At 43.3% G+C, this 19,391-nt stretch overlaps 1 protein-coding gene across 1 annotated transcript; it reads right to left on the bottom strand.

Annotated features, from left to right (window-relative positions):
- Positions 1 to 13,299: 13,299 nt before the first annotated feature.
- On the bottom strand, positions 13,300 to 15,092 carry LOC120066616 (uncharacterized protein C11orf96 homolog). The gene has a single exon (XM_039018041.1). It carries the CDS (start codon positions 14,565 to 14,567, stop codon positions 14,184 to 14,186), a length of 384 nt encoding a protein of 127 aa, XP_038873969.1. The 5' UTR covers positions 14,568 to 15,092; the 3' UTR covers positions 13,300 to 14,183.
- Between the last annotated feature and the right edge of the window lie 4,299 nt (positions 15,093 to 19,391).

Below are 19,391 nucleotides of genomic sequence, written 5' to 3' on the forward strand. Positions count from 1 at the left end.
GCCATATGCTCACTTTTCTGGATGCAATTTCCACAATGCTTGTCCCTGATCCAGATCAGGAGCCTGCTAGATTTGTGGTTTTATGGGACAATGTTAGTTTTCACCGGGCTGTTCTGGTCCAAAACTGGTTTGCCACCCATCCACAATTTGTAGTTTTGTACCTACCCCCATATTCACCTTTTCTAAATCCCATAGAGGAATTCTTCTCAGCCTGGCGCTGGAAAGTGTATGATCGCCAACCCTATGCCCGCATACCGCTTCTCCAGGCAATGGAGGACGCACGTGGGGACATAGAGGTTGCCTCTGTCCAAGGTTGGATACGCCATGCTTGGAGATACTTCCCTCGATGTTTGGCAAGAGAAAACGTATCTTGTGATGTGGACGAAGTATTGTGGCCAGACCCAGGCCGGAGAAGAGATGAAGCGTAGCTTAGCACTGGTGACTGCCCCCCCTACAGTATGCTACTGTATACAACAGTAATGTTTGGCCTAATAAATATTTTCTGTTTCTACATTGCATTGGTGTTTACAGTGTACTTGTTACCCCTCTCAGCAGATTACTTTCACTGTAGAACATTGTATTGAAATGTAGATATAAGCCTATGAAAGACCAAAGAGCTTTAGATTTAGAACAACAGTGTTTACATGGTATATCCAAAAATGTACTATTATGAAAGCAGTGTTTGCCATTTGATGCAAATGCTTCATTCTGACATGTGTTTATGAATGCAGTGTTACATTTTGAAGGAGATGTGAGGCATTTTGCATTTTGTGTGTGCAGTTTTGGGAATTGTGTGTAGAGTTTTGAAAAAAGGAGACCATTTTGAAAATGTGTGTAAGCAGTTGGAAAAAACTGTAAGAATTTATCATTTTTGTTTTCTGTTGCAAAACGTTTTGCTGTGTGACCTAATGTGTGACCTAATGAATACTACCCAGCTGTATCATAATCTAAAATGTTCCCAGTTATCTAAAGGAAGAACTAATGAAACTGTACCCTAAACACTGGCACATTTCCCTTGATTTAATATGATGAGGCATGTGGGAAAAACTAACTCAAAACACCTCCAGATTGCCTCACCCATTCTTTGGGTTGTGCCTCAGAGGTGGGTACTGTAGGGGAGAAGGGTTCAAATGAGCCATGTTTTACATTCAGCATCACTCCGTTAAGGGAAATATAGTATTATTTCTAACAAAGATATCTACATATATTTCAGGATGTTGTGTATCCCTGGAAATAATCAGAATTCATGTAAACATTGCAGTTTTGAAAACATAGCTTGTCCGAAAAGAAAGTGGTCTCTTGGCACAACTTATCCTGGGTATGGAGTTAGTTGAGCTGCGGGACAGGGTAAGTTAAGACAGCTTCAAATTTCTGTACTGAATCAAATATTACCACAAATTTTTTAAATCTGTGTCTATCTTTATTTCCCAAACACAATACAACACTTTCACAATAGCTTAATTGTCTTTTAATAATTTGAAGTATCTTATAACACAAACTTAACACCTAACAAACACTTTGTACTTTTTTAACACTTTTAACATAACCCTGTTGTTACCTCATGTCACAGAGATAATGCCATGTATTTCGCCTGGGAAGAAAACACTTCAGTTTGCTCAACTTGCCATTGGCTCAACCATTGGCTCAACATACCCCAAGGCAAACATTTGGACTATATTAGCCCACACAGCTACAAGGATGCACTTACATGCTTGGTTTGTGACCTTATATTGAAGCTTAGAGAGACCCCAACTGATGTATAGAACAATTGTACAATTATCTTCTTTGGTTTAGATACAAGCATCATGAAACCTCTAACACAATAAATACATTTTACTTAGTTTTTTGGACCTAATTTGCTTACCACTTTTTCCATGTGGTTTCTTCCTTCATAGACTCCATGACATGAATACCTCATCCTAAATATTTGGTGAAATTATTAATTTTGTATATGGTTTCCTAGAAACAAAGGTGTCTCAACTTACCTCTTTGGTTCAACTTACCCGACTCTCCCCTACTGTATGTGAGTTTATGGGCAAATTGAAGTTGGATTGCCTTGAGTGGACAGGTCAGTGAAGAAACATGCTGTTAGCCAAGGCTGATGAGATACAATGGAAGCTTGCAATTATAGGAGTGTTTTATAGTACAACATTTACACATGTATCAGAGAAATGGGTTTGGGGGGAAAGTGGTTAAATTGTGCAGCATTAGCAATAGTAAATAAGAGTCTGTTGTGATGTGTGTGTAGCATGAATGTTCGTGTGTGTGTGTGCGTGCGTGCGTGCGTGCGTGCGTGCGTGCGTGCGTGCGTGCGTGCGTGCGTGCGTGCGTGCATGTGTGTGTGTGTGTGCACGTGTCTGTGTGTGGATGTGTTTGTGGATGTGTGTAAGTCTGTGTGGGTGTGCGTGACTCTGACTCTCTCTACTGCAGTCCCGTTTATGTGAATCGGGGCATGTTTCCTCCTCTGCTTCCTGAAGTCAACAATCAACTCCTTTGTTTTGCTGATGTTGAGGTTGTTGTCCTGGCACCACAATGCCAGTTCACTTACCTCCTCCCTACAGGCTGACTCGTCGTTGTTGGTTATCAGGCCTACAACCGTGGTGTCTTCAGCAAACTTGATGATGGAGTTGGTGTCGTGCAAAGCCACGCAGTCGTATCTGAACAGGGACTACAGCAGAGGGCTGAGGACACACTGAGTCAGTGTGGAGGAGGTGTTGCTGCAAATCATCACAGCCTGTGGTCTGCCCGTCAGGAAGTCCAGGATCCAGTTGCAGAGGATGGTGTCCAGACCCAGGGTTCTGAGCTTGGTGCCGAGCCTGGAGGAAAACAATAGTGTTGAATGCTGAACTGTAGTCAATGAACAGAATGATCATATACTGTAGCTGTTCCTCTTGTCCAGATGTGCTAGGGCCTTGTGAATCATGATGGAAATGGCATCTTCTGTGGATCTGTTGGAGAGGTAGGCAAATTGGAGTGGGTCTAGTGTGCCTGGCATGCTGGCCTTGATGTGGGCCATGGCCAGCCTGTCAAGCAATTCATGATGAGAGGAGTGAGTGCTGTGGTGTAAATTCTAACCAAGTGAGAGAGACTTTGTTATTTCTTCAAATAATCAATCTTTATTATCAATTAAGGATTGCAATAATGGAGCTGGTCAACGACCACCCATCGGTAATCGTTGAGAGCCCGACGAGCAGATTTGGGTTACAGCTATAACGTCTGCTTCCAACTCACACTCTCAAACACGTAGATCCCCCTGAACGCAGCTCACTTCCCAGCTCACACTCTCAAACACCTATATCCCCTGAACGCAGCTCACTCTCCAGATCCCAATCACCTGAATTCTGATCACACACCTGTATGTCATTATCACACACTGTTTAGTTCAGTTCTTTGCACCCCATCATTGTGAGGTATTGTTTGTTTTGGCCAGGGATGCCATCTGGGATAGCGACTTGGTGAATATTCACTCTTTTGAGAGTTTTCCTCATGTCAGCCTCGGAGAGCGAAAGCACCTGGTCTTCCGGAGCAGCGAGAGTCTTCCTGGATGGCTCAGTATTGTCTGCCTCAAAGCGAGCATAGTATGTATTAAGCTCGTCTGGGAGGGAGGCTACGCTGGGTGTCTTTGATATCTGTGATAGTCTGTACTCATTGCCACATGCGTCGCAATCCTGAGTTGTCGAATGTCGATGCAAGTTTGAGTTTGTACTGTCTTTTTGTGTCCCTAATGGATAAGCGGAGCTCGTACCTGCTTGCCTTGTACACGTCACGCACCACCAAGTCATCAGGGTTCCTTCTGCTGACATTGAATGCTGCAGTACAGGCTCTCAGCATTGTATGGATTTTTGCATTCATCCAGAGTTTTTGGTTGGGGTATGTCCAGATTGTTATTGTGGGTACAACTTCATCGGGGTGGCAGGTAGCCTAGTGGTTAGTGTAACGGTTGTCGTCGGGAGAAAGAGAGGACCAAGGTGCAGCGTGGTAAGTGTTCATCTTATTTAACAATAATCAAAAAACTGAACACTGAATAACAAAACAACAAAGTGAAAACCGAAACAGTTCTATCTGGTGCAGACACACAAAGACTGAAAATAACCACCCACAAAACCCAACAGAAAACAGGCTACCTAAATATGGTTCCCAATCAGGGACAACGATTGACAGCTGCCTCTGATTGAGAACCATATCAGGCCAAACAGAGAAATAGAAAATCATAGAAAAACTAACATAGACAACCCACCCAACTCACGCCCTGACCATACTAAAACAAAAGACAAAACAAAGGAACTAAGGTCAGAACGTGACAGTTAGAGCATTGGGCCAGTAACTGAAAAGTTGCTTGATCGAATCCTTTAGCTGACAAGATAAAACTCTGTTGTTCTGCCCACATTTCCTAATGAAGCCTGTGACTGATGGTGTACACTGAGCATATCAAACATTAGGAACACATTTATAATATTGAATCGCTTGCATCCTCCCTTTTGCCCTCAGAACAGCCTCAATTCATCAGGGTATTGACTCTACAAGGTCTCGAAAGCATTGACTCCAATTCTACCCACTATCAGGACTCAGACTAAGACCCAGATGCAGACACAGGAGCCAGATAGTACAAGTCACAGAGTTTATTATAGTTCAAGAGGCAGGCAAAGGGTGGTAATCCAAATCAGAGTCAGGCAGGTACAGGACGGCGTGCAAGATCAGGGTCAGGACAAGCAGAAAGGTCAGAACTGGGAAGACTAAGAAAAACTAGCACACAGAAACACGCTGGTAGTACTTGACAGGACAAGACGAACTGGCAACAGACAAACAGAAACGCAGGTATAAATGCACAGGAGAAAATGAGGACAAATGGGAGACACCTGGTGGGGGGTGGAGACAAGCACAAGACAGGTGAAACAGATCAGGGTGTGACACCCAAAGTTGTGTCAAGTTTGCTGGATGTCCTTTTGGTGGTGGACCATTCTTGATGCACATAGGAAACTGTTGAGCTTGAAAAACCCAGCAGCGTTACAGTTCAACCGGTGCATCTGGTACCTACTACCATATACGTACCGTTTGAAGGCACTTAAATCATTTGGTCTTGCCCATTCACCCTCTGAATGGAACACATACATAATCCATGTCTCAATTGTCTCAAGGCTTAAATATACTTCTTTAAGCTGTCTCCTCTCCCTTATCTACACTGATTGAAGTGGACCAGAAGCCATGGATTACAGGAATATGTTCCGGGATTCCTCCAATGGCATTGAGGAGTACACCACATCAGTCATAGGCTTCAATCAATAAGTGCATCGATGACGTCGTCCCCACAGTGACCGTACGTACATACCCCAACCAGAAACCATGAATTACAGGCAGCATCTGCACTGGGCTAAAGGCTAGATCTGCCGCTTTCAAGGAGCGGGACTCTAACCCGGAAGCTTATAGGAAATCCTTTTCTGCCCTCAGACGAACCATCAAACAGGCAAAGCATCAATACAGGACTAAGATCGAATCGTACTACACCGGCTCCGAAGCTCGTCTTATGTGGCAGGGCTTGCAAACCATTACAGACTACAAAGAGAAGCACAGCCGAGAGCTGCCCAATGACACAAGCCCACCAGACGAGCTAAACTACTTCTATGCTCGCTTCGAGGAAAATAACACTGAAACATGCATGAGAGCACCAGCTGTTCCGGAAGACTGTGTGATCACGCTCTCCACAGCCGATGTGAGTTAGAGATTTAAACAGGTCAACCTTCACAAGGCCGCAGGGCCAGACGGATTACCAGAACGTGTAATGTGAGCATGCGCTGACCAACTGGCAAGTGTATTCATTCACATTTTCAACCTCTCCCTGTCCGAGTATGTAATTCCAACATGTTTTAAGCAGACCACCATAGTCCCTGTGCCCAAGAAACACTAAGGTAACCTGCCTAAAAGACTACCGACCTGTAGCACTCACGTCTGTAGCCATGAAGTGCTTTGAAAGTCTGGTCATGACTCACATCAACACCATTATGGCAGAAACTCTAGACCCACTCCAATTTGCATACCGCCCTAACAGATCCACAGATGATGCAATCTCTATTGCACTCCACACTGCCCTTTCCCACCTGGACAAAAGGAACACCTATGTGAGAATGGTATGATCAAGATGATCTACGTCTACACATGGCATTAAAATGTGTCTCGTCTGTCCACAGTGTCTGCATTGTGACCAGATTTTACTGGTCCAGATCCGTCTACACTTGTGAGCTATCGATACATAGTGCGTCCCTGACTACCTCCGGAGATGGTCAAAAATATCAGATTATAATCAGTTCGCAGTGTGTTTTTTGATCGTCTACACCTGTCTAAAATATGTGAGCACAATCAGGTCAAAGGACAAAGGTTAGCAGGTATAAATGGGGCTCGAGATTCTTATCTCAATGGGACTCACCTTGACTATCCTTTGGACAAGGCATGGATGCTCAAAAGGCAAAGCAATACAAAAATATTAATAAGCACGGCACAAGCAGGAGTTCTGTGCATGTTGCCTTGTTGTTTACTCCCATTATTGGCACGACTCTTGTCCCCACCACTCTCTTTCCCTGTGAGACTCCATCTGATCTGGAACTGAAATCTTTATGTAACAGAACAGACTGTTACATAAGAAATGACAGAACAACTGATGATTCCACAATACTGCCGAGAACAAAAAAACATTTCATTGGAACAGAAACACCTCAAACAAACATTAACAGTTCTTGGAGACATTGGGTGAGATAATATATTAGTTATATTAGTGTATCTCAATATTCAAGTGGCCAAAATACAGCAGCACGGTGAGGATCACCAACTGAGAAACATCATTAACAATAAGGAAACTGAACATGTTGTTAAGCCGGAATGGTTCCTCATGGTCAAAATGTCAGAGGGAGTTAGCATCAGGGGGAATGAAGCGGTGTTGAGTATCAGCCTTGGAGGGAGGTGTTGCCAAAAGCGAAGGGTGGGGGTTGTTTTTTCGTAAATCACATTTTTATATCACTCGCTCCCATCTCCAGGGCAACAGTAAAAAAGTAGGTTGTGGGAGAAGGAGAGCGAGAAAGGAGATATGAACTAGAGTGGCCAATCTGTCACCACGACACGAGCAATGAGAAAAACATTTATCTCTTTCTTGCTCTCCTTCTTTCTCTCCCCTGCTCCCTCCCTCCATCCCTCCCTTCCTCAAGTCCTGCCCTCTGATCTGTGAAACAAATGTTTGTTGACTTGCATTGTCTGGTAAAATGAGAAAACAGGTATGAGATATATGACACCTATAGAAGGTCATGGTAAACACAATGACTAGCATGTTTTTCTTTGAGTGAGTGAGTGGGGGCCTGGTGGGGACATTGACTATTTATATGCATCCAGCTGTCTGGAGTGCTGGATCTGTTTACGACATTACACTAGCAGGATCACCAAGCAGGCTCACAACCAATTCACACAACGTTGGTGTGGAGTTTAATAGAGCACAAGCATAGATGTGCATGCACCCATAAACTTACACACACATGCACACACATGTGCACATGAGGGAGAGTGAAACGGTTATTCCATCAAACTTCAAATGACTAGAATAGTTAAAGGTGTGCAAAAGGTCTCCACAAATACCATAACACTTAATAATAATGCTCATTTAGGCTTGATTAAATAAGCCTCAACAACATTTTTGTCTATCACTACATTTTAGTTTCACATATACTTTTTGCTGAAGGCAAAAAGAAAGAACAACGGCTTACTGCAAGGAACACAAGCCACAGACATGGCTTTTATGAGTCATTTCATGGATCAGAAATTAAACAAATGATACTGACATGATTTGAGAAGACACTTGTATAACTGGGAAATTAACATCTACAGTGTATGTCAATAATGATTACTCAGATAATGAGCTATGATCTAGCTAGCTAGACGGCTGTTTCTAGCTTCTAGCTCCTAAGAAACTTTGCAGTATTTCGGGTTTTTTTGTGTGTTATTTCTTACATTATTAGCCCAGCATTATTTTGGTGTTATTACATACAGTTGGAAATAACTTTTGGATATCGGAGCAGCGGTAACTCACCAGCATTACGACCAGGAATACGACTTTCCCAAATTGGATCCTTTGTTCGTTCACCCCAGGGCAATTTAACGTATTCCAGAGGCTGCTCCAAAACACTGCTGGCGGAGAAGAGGTATTTGGAATGGACTTCTATTCCAGAAGAAGAAAGGAGGTGGTGTATGTTTCATGATTAACTACTCATGTTGTGATAACATACAGAAACTCAAGTTCTTTTGTTCACCCAACCTAAAATACCTCACAATCAAATGCTGTCCACATTACCTCCCAAGAGAATTCACTTCAGTTATAGTTACAGCCGTGTATTTTCCCCCTCAAGCCGATACCACGACAGCCCTCGAAGAACTACACTGGACTTTATGCAAACTAGAAACCACATATCCTGACGCCGCAATTCAATGGCTCAGACACGAGACATATGTGGCAGGGTCTACAGACAATCACGGACTACAAAGGGAAAACAAGCCACTTTGCGGACACCGACGTCTTCCATCCGGACAAGCTAAACACCTTCTTCGCCCGCTTTGAGGATAACCCAGTGCCACCAACGTGGCCCACTACCAAGGACTATGGAGGCCGACATGAGTAAGACATTTAAGCATGTTAACCCTCGCAAGGCTGCCGGCCCAGACGTCATCCCTAGCTGCGTCCTCAGAGCATGCGCAGACCAGTTGGCTGGAGTGATTACGAACATATTCAATCTCTCGCTATCTCAGTCTGGTGTCCCCACTTGCATCAAGATGTCCGCAATTGTTCCTGTACCCAAGAAAGCAAAGGTAATTGAAGTAAATGACTATCGCCGTGTAGCACTCACTTCTGTCGTAATGAAATTATTTGAGAGGCTAGTAAAGGATCACACCTCTACCTTACCTGATGCCCTAGACCCACTTCAATTTGCTTACCGCCACAATAGATCCACAGACGATGCAATCGCCATCGCACTGCACACCACCCTATCCCATCTGGACAAGAGGAATACCTATGTAAGAATGCTGTTCATTGACTATTGCTCATCATTCAACACCATAGTACCCTCCAAGCTCCTCATTAAGCTTGTAGCCCTGGGTCTGGACCCCGCCCTGTGCAACTGGGTCCTGGACGTCCTGACGGGCCGCCACCAGGTGGTGAAACAACACCTCCACTTCGCTGATCCTCGACACAGGGTCCCCACAAGGGTGCGTGCTCAGCCCCCTCCTGTACTCCATGTTCACCCATGACTGCGTGGCAACGCACGCCTCCAACTAAATCATCAAGTTTGCAGACGACACAACAGTAGTAGGCCTGATTACCAACAATGACGAGACAGCCTACAGGGAGGAGGTGAGAGCCCTGGTGCCAGGAAAATAACCTCTCCCTCAACATCAACAAAACGAAGGAGCTGATCGTGGACTTCAGGAAACAGCAGAGGGAGAACGCCCCTGTCCAAATCGACGGGACGGCAGTGGAGAAGGTGGAAAGCTTCAAGTTCTTCGGCGTACACATCACTGACGATCTGAAATGGTCCACCCACACAGTGTGGTAAAGAAGGCGCAACAGCACCTCTTCCACCTCAGGAGGCTGAAGAAATTTGGCTTGGCCACTAAAACCCTCACAAACTTTTACAGATGCACAATTGAGAGCATCCTGTCGGCAACTGCACTGCCCGCAACCGCAAGGCTCTCCAGAGCGTGGTACGATCTGCCAAACGCATCACCGGGGGAAAACTACCTGCCCTCCAGGACACCTACAGCACCCGATGTCACAGGAAGGCCAAAAAGATAATCAAGGACTTCAACCACCTGAGGCACGGCCTGTTCACCCCACTATCATCCAGAAGACGAGGTCAGTACAGTGGCATCAAAGCTGGGACCGAGAGACTGAAAAACAACTTCTATTTCAAGGCCATTAGACTGTTAAATAGCCATCACTAGCCGGATTCCACCCAGTTACATAACCCTGCACCTTAGAGACTGCTGGCCCATATACATAGACTTGGAATCACTTGCCACTTTAATAATGGAACACTAGTCACTTTAATAATGTTTAAGTAATGTTTACATACTGCTTTACTCATCTAATATGTATATGCTGTATTCTATTCTACTGTATTTTTGACAATGGCACTCCGACATTGCTCAATCTAATATTTATATATTTCTTAATTCCTTCTTTTACTTTTAGATTAGTGTGTATTGTTGTGAACTGTTAGATACTACTGCACTGTTGGGGCTAGGAACACAAGCATTTTGCTACACCTGCGATAATTGGGCTCCAAAGTGGCACAGCAGTCTAAGGCACTGCATCTCAGTGCCAGAGGCATCACTACAGACACCTAGTTCGAATCCAGGCTGTATCACAACCGGCTGTGATTGGGAGTCCCATAGGGCGGCGCACAGTTGGCCGGTGTAGGCTGTCATTGTAAATTAGAATATTTTTCTTAACTGACTTGCCAAGTTAAAGTAAAGGTTGGATACATTTTTTTTAAACATATGCTAAATATGTTTATGTGACCAATAAAATTTGATTTGATTTGAAACAGCTAAAACTAGCTAGCTAAATGTTTCAGTTGATAAGACTTGTTAGATGACAAAACAAATGTATAATGAACCTTAGCTTGCTAGCCAGTTGAGCTGACAGGCATTTTGCACTGGTTTTAGTCATCAATCTAGCAAGAGGCAATATTTTATTAATGTTGTAGTGTATGTGTCCCCCAATCCCCAGAAAGCTATGACCTTTGGCTTTCACCTGGAATTGTTTATTTATGTCTGAGAAAAAAACACTTTTCAACACATATGATCTAGTACACAATAAAAGTATAATAAAACATATATAAATATGACGATATGATATATTTTTTTTAATGTGTGAATGAATAAGCCTTTTCATATTTTACAATATGTCCAAATATAGTTATAATCTGTTTTAGGAACATCTACCAAAAATATTTCACCTTTTGAATTACTGTACTAAACATATCATTAGTGATAGTCAAAATCTGTTAAATTTGTGAACGTCTAAATCAACATTTGGGCCATTTAAACAGCATGCGTCCCTCCTATAGGGGAGAAGAGCTATGTAAAGGCCTCGCTTTTGTTGTTCTGAGCATATGCAATGTGTCTGCCTCGACGTAAAACAAATTTGACTTCTTTACTTATTTTAGGTTTAAGGAAGTGTGTAGGTTGCAATCTTTATCATAGGGCTATGAAATGTATTTAGATCCGCCTGCTCGAGACAAATTCAGCGATTGCTTTGCCATGTCTGTGCCGTGAAGCAGTCAAGCTGGATAAATGTTTTTTTAAGGACTGTCCCTTTGACGTAATGTTTCAGTGAAGTGATATAAATGGATGTAATGATGCAGCCGACCACCAGAGGGAGACAAATACAAGTTTATTCGATAGAGGACATTTACATGGTCCTAGGAAGGTCTGAATGGCAGTCTTCTCACATAAAACGGTGGGAAATCAATCAAATACATCATGTAAACATATACATATATTTTTTAAGTAAATCTAGTGCCCAATGTTTTTTTCACAAAAAGTAAGCTATCTAACTGCTGCCAGAAAGCTAACTAGTTAACAAAAACGTGGCTAACTACTCAGATAATTCAGTTTTTCTGATCAAATGTTACCATGTATGTCTAGCTAGACAAATGTACTGTGAACACAAGGTTAGCTAGCTGGATAGCTAGCTAGCAAACGTTAGCTAGCCCATGTGTGGCGTAGCTAGCCTAGCATTTTGTCGATCACAAATACCCTTGCCACTTTGAGATGTCCATAAATAAAGATCACTGTAAACAGTAGTGTCATTACAAGTGATTTATTATGGTTAGCTAGAAGGAGAACTGTGTATTGCCTTCTCATTCTGCAGCATAAATCCGACTGACCACCTACCTTCACATTGCAGCACAAAGAAAAATTAAAACTACTTTGAAATCCCGGCACTGGGTTATTTCCTGACTGGAATGGCTGGATAAAATGTAAAACATGAAATAGAGTTCTGATTGTGTTCTCAACAGTACAATACTGAGCATGTGACCTCAGAGATGTATGAAATTGTACATTAAAATCTGATAACTTTTAACCTTTTCAAATTATGGAATTTTCACAATGCCCTCAAATGACATAATTTCCAAGCATTCCAGAGGAGCATGCTGACAGGTAGCGATGCCTCTTTTAGTCTTATACCAAGGATACAAAATCTACCCTGACCAAAATATTATTTCAGATCATTTTATGACACATTTAGCTGTTGTATAAAGAAAGGTTTGGAAAAACAGGGAAACCTTTGCCTGTCACTTTTAAGAGTCAGTGGCCCATAACATAATACACGTTTTTGCAAATTCGTAACATATTGTATGTTTTGAAAATTTGTAACATATAGTATGAATTGTAATTCTTAGCATATCATACTAAATGGGTGATGGACATTCACAAATGAATACGTACCATACGAAACGTAATATATCCTACCAACAGGAGTGTCTAGATCTACTTACAGAATAATACAAAATGCCCTGAGACCAGGTTGCGCTAATAGGAATATTCCAAGTTCAGACAGATCGCTATGATCTCCAGGAACTTTACTCGTGGTTTATATTTTCACTTGTTGCATAACTAGTACTGTCTGTTGATGTTTAGGAGGCAGCTACAGTAACTGGAAGATGTTAACATCTTCAGTTTGTATTTTATTTCATCTGGGTGCTTATGTAGCCTGCTAGCACCCTGGTACTATCTGTAGCTCCCGTCATCGATAGGTCTCCAAGGGACAGCTGAAGGTTTCTTGAAAACTCAAGAGGACACTATCCTTCCAGCAGGGTTTTGTTATGGTTTTGCTTGCTGACGCAAGCTGAACATGATTTAAGTGCGTCATGAAGCCAGTGAGCGTGAAGAAGAAGGTCAAGTTCCTCAGTTGAGTGTTTATATATGAACCAGACCAGAGGAGTTTAGAACGTGGCAGAAATATGTGCAGAGAGATGTGATTTAAGGATGTGCATTTGTGTGAAAAAAAAGCTGTGCACCTGTTGAAAGAGGAAGTATGCAGAACCTTTCATTCTGGGGCTGTTCCTGAGCCAAAAGGGGTCCCCTAAATGGACAGAAATATATGCATATCCTATCCTATCCTCTCATCAGGTAATAGATTGATTCCTATTATATCATAATTTTGAACCATTCAGCTAACATTCAAACCAAAATGTTATGTAACTAATTAACAACTAACTTCTACTGTGTATCTTCAAGTGAGCAAAAGAGAAAACAGGGGGATATCATTGCAAATATTTATTACATATGAAGCAAACTAACAAATATAGATGTAAAACAATGTAAAAAATGATATTCATCTTAGAAATCAAGCGTGACTTTAGAAGTCAAACGAGCCAACGACCAAATAATATTTGTAGATTTGCTATGTTACAAACAAAATAAGAGAATACATATTTTCACATCTGGAAAGGCATTTTTTTTGTGAGTGGCATTCGCTAGCTTGCGGAGCTTAACATAGAAATAAGAGCGGTGCCAAAACGTTGCAAAGTAACTCTTAACTTCAGTTACCATTGAGTATCTTTCAATACAAAGAGTTCAGTCAGTCAAATCTGAATGAGCTGTCTCGTTCGATCGTGACTGCACTTGTAGAATCTGTTTGAAGCAGAACACAAAACAGGTACAACATAGAAAAACAACATTGTTTCCATCCTTTTATAAAAGAAAGGACAAAGACATTCCACATTTAACACATTTCAAGTTCAAAGCACCTCCTGTCCTGAAGTCCTCGCCAGTAGAAAAAGGAATATATCTGAAGAATATCTCTGAAGTGGTGTACTCAACACTGCGTCATAGCTTATATGCTACACTTAGCTTCTCTAAGAGGCGTTAGCAATATAACCAGCGAGTGATATATATTACAGGGTAGCGTTCTTTACAAAAATGTGTCAAATGCATACCGTAGCCACATATGCTAATATATGTGTATGTGGAAACACATATTTTCAAGGAGAATGGCCTCTACGCACAGGAGCAGCTTGGATATCAGTTCAGTTCAGTTGAGTTCATTGGGCCCCAGTGTGAAGCAGAATTGGAAGGGAAAAGGGGCGTTTGCCAGTGCCAAGCAGGGTGCGTACACTTCTCCACTTCTCCTCAGGTCCTGCCCGTCAATGGGCAGAGTCAGAGTCACTAGAGTCCAGGCTTTGCTGTGTGGCCGTGGCCGTGGGCGTGCGTCGACCAGTCGTCGGACAGTAGAGCGCCTGCGTGCTCCGGCGAAGGTTCTCCAGGGACTGCAGGAAAGACCGGCGTGCCCTCTCCTCTTCCAGGGGCGAGGCGCCCTCCTCCTCCACCTCGGTGATCTCGGCGAAGGTGACGGGCTGGGTCTTGAAGCGGGCCTCGCGGGCCCGGCGGGGGCGGCTCTTGCCACGGGCGGGCCCCTTGGGGACGGGGAGCTGCTGGGGGAACTCCTCCATGGTCGAGGAGAGAAGATGGGCAGGTAGCATGTGGTGGAAGCCCTGGGTCTCCATGGGCATCTGACGGACAGCAGCCATGTGTGGAACACTGGGTGTGAAGGTAGGTGGGAAAAGCAGTTGTTTTGCTCCTTCGTCTCCTGGCGTCCCACAGTTCTCCCTCTCTCTCTCTCTCTCTTTGGTGCCTCCTCTTTTGTCAGATGCTCTTTCTCAGGAACGACGGTGAAGCAAAGTTCTCTTAACCATACCACAATCTTCCAAAGTCCCGGATGATGAAACTCTATGTCTGTACCAAAGAGCTGCTGTATCAGATGTCGGCCTCTATTTTCCAATTCTCTAATCTTTGAGTCCTTGTCAGTACTGCAGAGCCTGTGCGAGGGGGAGGTTGCTACATATGTCCACTCGTGCTGTAAGCTGTTCCTCCTTCTTGTTGTTGTTTCTCTATGTCGCTGTATCTGCCTCAGTCAGCGAGTGCTACTGACACAGACAGCTCCGGCACTGGCTTTTATAGCGTCGTCTCACTACCCACTCAACTTTACTACTCCACCCCCTTCCCTCTCGGGCTCGGTCGTCACTAGTTAACACAGCCACAATGCCATAAACCCCGCCTATTTCTACAATTTCTCTTCTTAAAATCAGATTTTATACTTAACCTTAACCCTTACCACTTTGCTAACCTTATGCCTAACTTTAACCTTAAATGAAGACCAAAAAGAAAATGTTTGTTTTCAATAATTTTTACATTTTGACTTTGTGGCTGTATTATATAGTGGAAACCCTCGATATCTCTCTGTGCCAGAATCAAATCGCTCCCTCTCAGTCATGGTTCCAGCGTCCATAGCAGTTGCCCAGAGTCAGTCTCCCTAAATAGACAGAGATGAAGTGAGTGAGGAGCAAGAGAAAGAGGGGTGTGCCGTGTGGTAGAGAGCGAGAGAGAAAAAGAGAGCGGGATGGGTGGGTGGAGAGTGGGAACAAATGACAGTAAAGAGAAGACTGAAATAAACCAAAAGATTTAGAGGTTGAGGGTCCTAGAGGGGCATGAGCTGTTACTCTTCCAAATTGTTGGGGGAAACATGTAGCTAGTTACCTGTGCTTATATGTATGCTAACAAGCAAAGATAAACAGTGGCATTAAAGGGCAACTGTACTTCCTGATTTGGCCTCATTTTAGATTTGGTTCATTAAGAAATGCTAGCGGCCATGACTGAGTTGGTTTTGGGAAGTGTTTTGATGTGTGTGTCTCTTGTGTGTGTTCGCAGGTGGGAAGAGTTACACAAATTATTTAGCCAATTAGGTTCAGCCGGCTGGTGTGCGACAGTGGCAAAATTGGTTTGATTTTGGACAGTCTATCTCCGGGTCTGGATTTACCACGCTTTACGATTGGGTCGCATTCAGCTGCACTCCAAATTGATGATTACCTGATGGCAGGATTGAAACAAACCCAACCTTCATTTACGTTGTGATGCAGTCACGACCACAAGTCTCACCAAATTCAGTTTTGGACGATACTGATGTTATGAACAAATGATCCTATTTACACTTTTTCGGTCAATTTTGACTGTAGAATCAATGTTCCTGACTCATATCAATGCCACATAGGCTGTTTTCTAAATGAGAAGTTCATTTTTAGGGGCAGTTGCTCTTTAATAAGTTATGCGATCCCCACATAAATACATACACACGTGCAGAGAACAGATTAAGTACATACAGGAGGATGCCAAGGATTTCAGAGCACGTGTCGGACCATTTAACCATAGAGATCCTATCAAAATAATTTTCTATAATTCTCTATGCTTTTACCATTGACTTCATCATTTAGACAATGTATAGAATAACTATACAAACAAAGATTGTAAAGACGCACACACCTAACAAAGATACACATCTACTGGATGCACATACAGTATATGGATGTATGGGATCTGTACCCATCTACAGGTAACTGCCAAAATAAAGGAAACACCAACATAAAGTGTCTTAATAGGGCATTGGGCCACCACGAGCTGCCAGAACAGCTTCAATGCGCCTTGGCATATACTCTACAAGTGTCTGGAACTCTTGTAGACGACATTCTTTGACCTCAAAATCCATAATTTGGTGTTTTGTTAAGGGTGGTGGAAAACGCAGCTCAAGAATCTCCCATAAGTGTTCAATTGGGTTGATATCTAGTGATTGAGACACACACAGACACACAGACACGCGCACACACATACGCACACACACACACTATGCTCCTTTGAGACCCCTCTTTCAAAGTCACTGAGATCTCTTCTTTAAACAATGGTACAGTTGACAAAATAATGGGCAACTGGGCATTTCTATACATGACCCTAAGCATGATGGGATGTTAACTGCTTAAAGGTCCAATGCAGCCATTTTAATCTCAATATCAAATAATTTCTGGGTAACAATTAAGTACCTTACTGTGACTGTTTTCAATTAAAATTGTAAAAAAAATGCTTTTTTAGCAAAGAGACATTTCAGATGTTCTTTTCAAAAAGCTCTTACACTAAATCAAATCAAAATCAAATCAAGTTTATTTTATATAGCCCTTCGTACATCAGCTAATATCTCGAAGTGCTGTACAGAAACCCAGCCTAAAACCCCAAACAGCAAGCAATGCAGGTGTAGAAGCACGGTGGCTAGGAAAAACTCCCTAGAAAGGCCAAAACCTAGGAAGAAACCTAGAGAGGAACCAGGCTATGAGGGGTGGCCAGTCCTCTTCTGGCTGTGCCGGGTGGAGATTATAACAGAACATGGCCAAGATGTTCAAAATGTTCATAAATGACAAGCATGGTCAAATAATAATCAGGAATAAATGTCAGTTGGCTTTTCATAGCCGATCATTAAGAGTTGAAAACAGCAGGTCTGGGACAGGTAGGAGTTCCGTAACCGCAGGCAGAACAGTTGAAACTGGAATAGCAGCAAGGCCAGGTGGACTGGGGACAGCAAGGAGTCATCATGCCCGGTAGTCCTGACGTATGGTCCTAGGGCTCAGGTCCTCCGAGAGAGAGAAAGAAAGAGAGAAGGAGAGAATTAGAGAGAGCCAAGATTTTCAAAATGTTCATAAATGACAAGCATGGTCAAATAATAATCAGGAATAAATGTCAGTTGGCTTTTCATAGCCGATCATTAAGAGTTGAAAGCAGCAGGTCTGGGACAGGTAGGGGTTCCATAACCGCAGGCAGAACAGTTGAAACTGGAACAGCAGCAAGGCCAGGTGGACTGGGGACAGCAAGGAGTCATCATGCCCGGTAGTCCTGACGTATGGTCCTAGGGCTCAGGTTCTCCGAGAGAGAGAAAGAAAGAGAGAAGGAGAGAATTAGAGAGAGCATACTTAAATTCACACAGGACACTGGATAAGACAGGAGAAGTACTCCAGATATAACCAACTGACCCTAGCCCCCCGACACAAACTACTGCAGCATAAATACTGGAGGCTGAGACAGGAGGGGTCAGGAGACACTGTGGCCCCATCCGATGATACCCCCGGACAGGGCCAAACAGGAAGGATATAACCCCACCCACTTTGCCAAAGCACAGCCCCCGCACCACTAGAGGGATATCTTCAACCACCAACTTACAATCCTGAGACAAGGCCGAGTATAGCCCACAAAGATCTCCACCACAGCACAAACCAAGGGGGGGCACCAACCCCCCCTTGGCAACCCCCCCTTGGCGCCCCCCCTTACTAAAAGAGTATTACCATAATTTTCACAATATCACAGTATTATTCCAACCTCATAGTGTGGAAATATACACTGAGTGTACAAAACATGCTCTTTCAATGACATGGACTGAACAAGTGAATCCAGGTGAAAGCTATGATCTCTTATTGATGTCACTTGTTAAATCCACTTCAATCGGTGTCGACGAAGGGAGGAGACAGGCTAAAGAAGGATTTTTAAGCCTTGAGACAATTGAGACATGGATTGTGTATGTGTGCCATTCAGAGGGTGAATGGGCAAGACGAACGATTTAAGTGCCTTTGAACGTGCCAGGCGCTCTGGTTTGATCGTGTCGAGAACTGCAACACTGCTGGGTTTTTCACGCTCAACAGTTTCCCGTGTGTATCGAGAATGGTCCACCACCCAAAGGGACATCCAGACAACTTGACAACTGTGGGGAGCTTCGGAGTCAACATGGGCCAAAAGCTGAAGAACATACCCGCATCCAGGTACTTTTTGCAGGTGCTGGAATTATAGGTGGACACTGCTGCTCATTCTCCTAGGTGATTTTATTATAACAACGTTTTGACCCATAGGTCCTCATCAGACATCCAGCATCCCTGTGGAACGCTTTCGACACCTTGTAGAGTCCATCCTCCGACAAAATGAGGCTGTTCTGATGGCAAAAGGGGGTTGCAATGCAATATTAGGAAGGTGTTCCTAATGTTTTGTACACTCAGTTGACGAAAACCTCTCAAAAAAAAGTCGCTGTTATATGTCTTGTTGTATGGAAGTCTACGCAATAGAATGTTTGCAGGCTGATAAAGGAATGTTGAGACAAGTTGGAATGTTCACAATGGTCATTGCAAATGACTGTATCAAACAACAATGTTACATTCTATTGGATGGATCTCATCTTTAAAAGAAATGGTATTTAGTCAATTTTGCCATCAGATCAATTGATTTACCTAGATTGACTCATTATTGAAGCAACATTGTTACAAATATCAGAAGTACATATTTGTTTTAGGAAAACAACACACGTCCAAGAGATCTACATCTGGTAGCCTAGCGGTTTAACCTGGGACGACAGGTAGCCTAGCGGTTTAACCTGGGACGGCAGGTAGCCTAGCGGTTTAACCTGGGACGGCAGGTAGCCTAGCGGTTTAACCTGGGACGGCAGGTAGCCTAGCGGTTTAACCTGGGACGGCAGGTAGCCTAGCGGTTTAACCTGCGAC

This window comes from Salvelinus namaycush, chromosome 21, assembly GCF_016432855.1.
Source record: "Salvelinus namaycush isolate Seneca chromosome 21, SaNama_1.0, whole genome shotgun sequence".
In the NCBI taxonomy this organism is placed as follows: Eukaryota; Metazoa; Chordata; class Actinopteri; order Salmoniformes; family Salmonidae; genus Salvelinus; species Salvelinus namaycush.